The sequence below is a fragment of the Colobus angolensis genome, unplaced genomic scaffold (genome assembly GCF_000951035.1).
Source record: "Colobus angolensis palliatus isolate OR3802 unplaced genomic scaffold, Cang.pa_1.0 Scaffold176, whole genome shotgun sequence".
Lineage (NCBI taxonomy): Eukaryota > Metazoa > Chordata > Mammalia > Primates > Cercopithecidae > Colobus > Colobus angolensis.
In genome coordinates, this window is record NW_012114888.1 from 3070871 (window position 1) to 3078541 (window position 7671).

General features: G+C 45.4%; 1 protein-coding gene across 10 annotated transcripts in view; it reads left to right on the top strand.

The window, feature by feature from the left end:
• The window catches only part of KRBOX4 (KRAB box domain containing 4), a 29055-nt gene that overhangs the window by 12990 nt on the left and 8394 nt on the right, over positions 1–7671 (top strand). For 5 of the 10 annotated variants that reach the window (XM_011938673.1, XM_011938678.1, XM_011938679.1 and 2 more), the window contains exons 4-5: positions 3672–3798; positions 4136–4246. In XM_011938673.1, the coding sequence (XP_011794063.1) occupies positions 3672–3798; positions 4136–4246 (238 nt within the window). The remainder of the gene's footprint in view (positions 1–3671; positions 3799–4135; positions 4247–7671) is intronic. The other 5 variants (XM_011938675.1, XM_011938682.1, XM_011938677.1 and 2 more) reach the window with 1 other exon arrangement.

Here is a 7671-nt window from a genome sequence, read left to right on the forward strand (position 1 = left end):
CAGGAGTTCGAGACCAGCCTGGCCAACATGGTGAAACCCTGTCTCTACTAAACATACAAAAAATTAGCCGGGCATGGTGGTGCATGCCTGTAATCCCAGCTACTTGGGAGGCTGAAGCAGGAGAATTGCTTGAACCTGGGGGGCAGAGGTTACAGTGAGCCAAGATAGTGCCAAGCACTCCAGCCTTGGCAACAGACAACAGAGCGAGACTCTGTCAAAAAAAAAAAGAAAGAAAGAAAAAGAAAAGAAAAGAAAGAAAGAAATTTCTAATGTCTAGGTAGTCAAGTTTATCACTCTGTAGCTATGTATTTTCTGAATATGGGGATTGCTTAGAAAGGCTATCAGCCACCACAAAACTATCAAAACTTTTAACTTCTCTATCACTTTTATGGTTATCTTGTATATATTTAAATCTCTAATCCATCTGTAATTTACTTGGGGGCTCAGAGTGAGATGAGTAATTTACTTTATGGAGTTTCTTCCCTCCATAAATGCCTAGCCAGATTTTTCTAATGACATCTTTTCTGCAGAGATTTAAGATACTTTTATTATGAAGTAATCTCTGACACTGTACTTCTAGGATCTGTTAATGGTTATTAACTCTCATTATCATTGTCATGTTTAGCTCTGTGTTACTGGAAGCCTCACAATGGAATGACGGCTGTTTTACTGGGTCTGAGAGATAAGGAAGGAAACCCAAGTTTTTCCTACTGTCTACTCTCACTTGACACAACACTTCCGACACCAGATGTAATCCCAGGCCCCAGGCTGTTCCCCACATACCAAGCGGTTCTCCCTAGACACCAGCTGGGTGTGCTCTTAAGTCAATTCCATTCTGACACCGTCTACCTGGAGTTAGCATCAGCTCCCACAGGTTGAGGGCTTAGTCCCACAAGACTGCGCCAACTTGAGATGTTAGTCACAAGTAGGGTGTCACCTATACATCTGACTGATGGGCCACAAATTGGGGGTTCCCATGAACCCCTCCTGAAGATTGATTAATTTGCCAGAGTGAGTTTCAGTTTCCCTGAGTTTCCCCTAGTTGTTATAAAGGATATTACAGGCCAAGTGCGGTGGCTCGTGCCTGTAATCCCAGCACTTTGGGAGGCCAAGGCGGGCGGATCACCTGAGGTCGGGAGTTTGAGACCAGCCTGACCAACATGGAGAAACCCCGTCTCTACTACAAATACAAAATTAGCCGGGTGTGGTGGTACATGCCTGTAATCCCAGCTACTCAAGAGGCTGAGGCAGGAGAATCACTTGAACCCAGGAGGCAGAGGTTGCAGTGAGCCAAGATCGCGTCATTGCACTCCAGCCTGGGCAACAAGAGCAAAACTCTGTCTCAAAAAAAAAAAAAGCAGGGGGATATTACAGAGGATACAGATGAACCGCCAGATGGAAGAGATACATAGGGCAAGGGATGTGGGAAGGTCCACGGACCTTTCATGCCCTCTCTGTACTCACTACCATCCGGAACCACCAAGTGTTCAGCTGTGTGGAAGCTATCTGAACCCACCCAGTCCTTTGGTGGTGGTGGTGGTTGTTTTTGAGAAACAAGATCTTGCTCTGTCCCCCAGGCTGGAGAACAGTGGTGCAATCTTGGCTCACTGCAGGCCCAACCTCCTGGCCTCAAGTGATCCTCCCTCCTCAGCCACCCATAGTGCTGGGATCACAGGAGCCAACCACCACACCCAGCCACAGTGGGGTTTTTATGGAGGCTTCATCACAGAGGCATGATCATCATTGGCCCTTGGTAATCAACTCAGCCTTCATCTTCTCTCCCCTCCCAGGAGTTTTGAGGATGGAGATGAAATTCCCAACCCTCTAATCCTGTCTGGTTTTCTGGTGACCAGCTCCCATCCGGAAGCTACCTAGGGGCAGCCAGCCACCAGTCATCTCATTAGCATATAAAAGACACTTTGATTACTTCAGAGTCTATTCCAAGGGTTGCAGGAGCTTTTGCCAGGAGACAGGACAAAAACCAAATATATATTTCACAATATCAAACCAGGTGACATTACTCCAGATAAAAATGACTCTGGATTGGTAAACAAACTGCATCTGGACTGGAGGACTGAGTAAACTATGACTGGCTGGTAGGAAGCCATGGATTGGGGTTTTCTGAGCACATTGTCACTCAGTGATATGTAACTGGGCACATCTTTTGCTGGGACCCTGGAAGCCATGCCACTGGGACCATTACAAGAGATACTGGTCTATGGAACAGGTTAGAGCTTCCAAGCAACATCATCCTAGCACTCAGCAGTGTGGTTTTGTTCCCTGGCACCGGAGCTATCACGAGGGAGGGGCAGTTTGGGCTAACAGCTCCTGGATTGCTCTGAGAAGCCCTCCTGCTGGAGAAACCTGCCTGTCACCGCCCTCTGGCAGGCTGGCTTTCCTGTCCCCTCTCCTGCACAGCTGGGTAAACTAGTGCCACTGTGGCTGATTTGGGCCTTACGGGTGCAACGAGTGGCTTGAATTGAAGGCCACCAAGTGTGGGTGTGACAGGATGGGATCTGGAGCAGAAACAGGTGGGTTATTAGTCTTTGCGAGGAATTGGGGCCCTTGTAGAAGTGAGTTCTTGTTTGGTGGTGACAAGGCCAAGCACAGACCTTTCCCCTTTTGCCTCAGTCAGCTGCCTGGGCCACAGACCTCTGGCTTCCTGTTCTTTGTTTCATGATTGATGAGGGAAGGTTAGAACGGTTTGTCATGATTGATTAGCTCTGTTTAGAACTGTTTGTTGTAGCTCTGTGTCCCCTGCAAAGCCTGCTCTGTCAGCCCCAGGCAGGACTGACTTCCTCCTTTGTGGACCACCCGGACCCTGTCCTACATCTGTCACTGTCCCTGTGAGGCAGGCTTCCTCGCTGCCTCGGTTTCATCTATGAGTGTCTAAGTGTCGCTTTTCTCCCTCCACTAAACTGAAGCTCCTTGAGTTCAAGAGGTGTGGTTGTGTATCCGTCTTTACTTCACAGGACTTACTAGCCTGGCCTCTATTCAGTAAACATGTGTTGAATGAATGAATTTCCAGGGTGAGATAGTTCTCATACCCTATCTGTTTCTCCTATAAAGTTCAAAATGATTTTAGTCATATAGATACTCTATGTAATATACTATGCCAAACTGCCTAGTGACTGGCATAGGAACAATTATATAAGAAAGGCCAGGCCGGGCACGATGGCTCACGCCTGTAATCCCAGCACTTTGGGAGGCCAAGGCGGGCAGATCACAAGGTCAGGGGTTCGAGACCAGCCTGGCCAACATGGTGAAACCCCGTCTGTACTAAAAATACAAAAATTAGCCGGGCATGGTAGTGGGCTCCTGTAGTCCCAGCTACTCTGGAGGCTGAGGCAGGAGAATTGCTTGAACCCGGGAGGCAGAGGTTGCAGTGAGCCGAGATTACGCTACTGCACTCCAGCCTGGGTGACAGAGCAAGACTCAGTCTCAAAACCAAAAAAGGCCAGTGTGGATGCGGGAGCCAGACCACATGGATTCGACTCCCTCATTCCTGGCTGTGTGACCTGGGCTAGTTAGTTAGGCTCTGTGCGCCTCACACTCTTCATCTGTCAAGTTTCTCCTAGAGGGCACAGAGTAAGCCCTCCATGTGCGTGAGGTGCCATGTCCCGGTGCCCCAGGCTGGTCCTGGCATGCTAAAGAGGAATGTGCCATTACAGGAATCATTGACCTTCAAGGACGTGTTTGTGGACTTCACCCTGGAGGAGTGGCAGCAACTGGACTCTGCCCAGAAGAACCTCTACAGGGATGTCATGCTTGAGAACTACAGCCACCTGGTGTCCGTGGGTGAGGGACCGCGCCACAGGGTGATGCGGAATGCCCCCAGTACTGTGTTTCTTTCTCAGCTGCTCCAAGCTCCGGGGCCTAGGAACAATGAGTGTGGGTTACCACCCTCAGTGAGTTTGGGTTACAGCCCACTGTGGAGTATTCGTAGTCCCCGTTGGACTCTGGAGAGCATATTGGTGCCCTTGCTTGCTATGTGAATGTTCTGTACTGAGGGGCAGATAGCTGTGTGCATGGGGCCATCACCGAGGCCATGCCACCTTCAGTCTGCAGGGGTGGGCCTAGGTTCTGGAATTCCTCAGCATTAATAACGAAGTCCTTTGTCATGTCCCCTGAACAGGGTATCTAGTTGCAAAGCCAGATGTGATCTTCAGGTTGGGACCAGGAGAAGAGTCCTGGATGGCAGATGGAGGGACCCCGGTACGGACCTGTGCAGGTGAGGACAGGCCAGGTGAGTCAGGCCGGGGAAAGGAGACCAGGTTGGTTGGTGACAGCTTGGCCTCTGGGATGCGCTCAGGAGCCCTTCTGAGAGCCCCGGACTTGTGGACATGCCTAGGCTCTGATGAGCGGAACTGTTGTCATGTCCAAATGAGGCCTCTGCCTGGCCGCCGGTTACAGTCTCTGCCTTCTTTGCTTGGCGTTCACATGGATTGTGGCCACTCTTGTTCTGAGATCCCATTTGTACCTTCCAGCCTCCTGGCTTGTTAGTGAGAAGTGCGAAGCCTCTTCTCCTTCCTCTCCCACCACCTTTCTGGAAGCTTTTAAGACTTATTCTCCCACCTTCTTGGCCTTTTGTATTTTCACCATAGTAGATGTATTAATAGATGTCAGCATTTCCTCTTTATTGGGCATACTGTGGGCCCTTTCAGGCTGAAATTTGGATTTTTGTTTGTTTGTTTGTTTGTTGTTTTTGTTTTTTAGCCTAAGGTAGATTATCATACCTGTTTTTTTTGTTTTTTTTTTTTTTTGGGAGTCAGTATGGACACCAAAGCTTTGCCAGTGACCTTTATCCAGCCAGGTACCCACCACGTTCTTGCCTGCTCTCACTTTGTGGTTAACGCTGTAAACCTCACACCATTTTCTGTTTTCTCTACTTATTTCTTCTCAGACTGTTACAAATCTGACTTCATACTACTTGTTATCAGATTCCTCCATTTTTCAATACATCCTTCCCACTCAACTCTTGTTTTTGTTATTATCTCTTTACTTATTCAAAAAATAAACACACTTGAGAGGACATTACTCCCAAGGTGAAATACGTCAGTGAATCATATTTTAGTCCTGCATAGAGCTGCTTTTTCCGTGTCTATTTTTCCTGTGGGCTGCCTACAAGGATCCAGAAACTCTTCTGATACACTGGTCTGCTCTTTCTCTCCCCTTCATAGTACCCCCTTCACTGGCCCATGGCAAAGAAGCCTGTTTAGAATGCTGTTACTCTTCAGAGGGTGATCCATGAACCAGCAGCCTGGGCATTGTTGGGGCACTAAGTAGAAAATCAGAATCTGAGGCCCCACTCTAGATTTTCTGAAGGAGAATGTGCATTTCAACAAGCTCCCCAGGGACCCCATAGACACAGTAAAGCTTGAGAATCACTGCTCATTAGAGATTAATTTCAGAGCATCAGCTGTAGTCAGGTGCTGGCCCCAAGGACATCTCAGATGGCTTCCTCCAGAACCCACTCCTCAGCACACACACCTGCTCTCAGAGATCCTCCCTGTGCTGGCATTTGTGGCTCCCACCATTCTGTAGCTTCCTCCAGTTTTGGGTGATGATAACCTCTTTGTTGCTCAGTGTGATTCCATATCTGCTGCTTAGAGATTCATCAGGATTTCTGGTGTGCTGATGGTATGCTTCCTTTCTTCCAGTGATGCCTGGAATTGTAATGACTATGTGTCTTGTTCTCATTTCAGTGCTATCCTAGAAGGGGGGAAAAGCAAATTCAGGCACAGTCTACCCTCCTGAGTCCCAATTCCCTCATAAGAAAAACTATTATATTAAAGTACAGACATTTATATATTCAGTCTAAGAGTGCAGAACAGTATAGGCTAAAAAGTAATCTTAGGTGCATTCCCAATCACACCCCCCAAGGGCAGCTTCTTCTAAAGATTTCTCTTTTTGGTTCTGGTGAGCACCTCCATAGGTTTAGGGAATACCTTTATATCTGCATTTTATGGGTTTTCAGTTTTATCTTCCCTCTATGAAAAGTGAGGATTTCCCTCACACTTTGGCCTTCCACTCCCCAGCTCTTCACAAGTTTGTTATATGCTTATTTTTAGTTCCTTTATTGGTTATATTTGTAACTTTAAATAATATAGCTATGCATTTCATATGGTAACTTTAAAAAAAATATAGCTAATTGCTAGTGGCTTATTTCTTTAGCTCGAACACAACCCCTAGACATAAGAACCTACATCTTGTTCTGACTTGTTCCAGTGTGGGACTGGTGGAAGACATTCAATAAATATTGCACTGATTAATTTGGACCTGGGCAGAGGAAGGAGCTTTGTTATTCATCCACATACAAGTGGCTAAGAGCATGGACTGTGGAGCCACATAGCCTGGACTGGAATTCTGGCCACTTTCCTCACTAGCTATCACTGTGTACACATTGGTTGGCCTCTCTACCTGTTGTGGGGCTAATGATAGAACTGAATGATTTTCAGAAATTAATGAGTTGATCCATGTAAAGCACCTAAAAGGGTGCCTGGCATAAAGGAAACACTCAACAAATGTTATCACTGTTTTTATTGTTGTTATTATCCATAAAAAAGTTTTCTTTAATTTAATGTAGTGGTTGTTAACCAGAGATGTATTACATAGTTACCTGTGGATCTGTCAGAATACTCATGAGTAGGCCCCACTGTAGAAATTGTTTCAGAAAGCCTAGGGTAGGCCTGGTTATGTGCATTTTGAGTGACACTCCAGAGGGTTCTGATGCCCATCTTTGGTTAAGATCCACTACTTGAAATATCTGCTGAGAGGAATTGCAAGGAAATAGGAGACAGCAATGAGCATGCAAGCAGGATGGGATGGAAAGACAGGCGCACATGGACTCACTCCTAGACAGCTCTCCAAACTCCCAGGGTTGGAAGCAGAATGCAGCAGAAAGCAACTTGAATTTCTTCCCTGTTTCTCCATACTTGAATCTATTTCAGGAACTATATTTTTCCCTCTGTCTCCTGGATGAAACCTCTGGCTGGTCCCATAAGTTCACTGGTCATTCTGAGATAATAAAAATCTTCTGGGAACTGTTCCTTTCAAGAGTAGCCTCATTACAGTAATGAAAACTGTCCAATCTCATGTAGTAGTACAAACTGAAATTTATTTCAAGTTTGTTGATCTTTTCATAGAAGTTTTAGCTTTGTTAATTTTCTCTACCATTTTTCTGTTTTATTGATTTCTTTTACTTTTATTTTCTTTTTCCTACTTACTTTCAATTTACTTTGCTGTTTTTTATCTAGCTTCCCCCAACATTTTATTATGAAAATTTTTATATAAAACAAGTAAAAGAATTGTAGATTGAACACCCATATAATACCTCCACCCAGATTTATAATAACTATAAACATTTTGCTATATTTATCCCCTGTCCATCTGCCAATTCCTCCAATTTCCATCAATTCGATTTATTTTTTATAGTGCATTTCAAAGGAAGTTACAGAGATCAGTACCCTTAACCCCTAAGTACCTCCCCAGGCATATCATTAATTAGAGTTCAATATTTGTTAGTACTTTAGCATTAGTACTCATGAAGTATTTTAATAAAACAAAATGCCCTTATGGCACCATATGATCTTTGGCCATACATGTTAATGTTTGAACATAATTTTCTATATGTGTTTTTATATGTGATCATTATATATTTATGTTGATGTG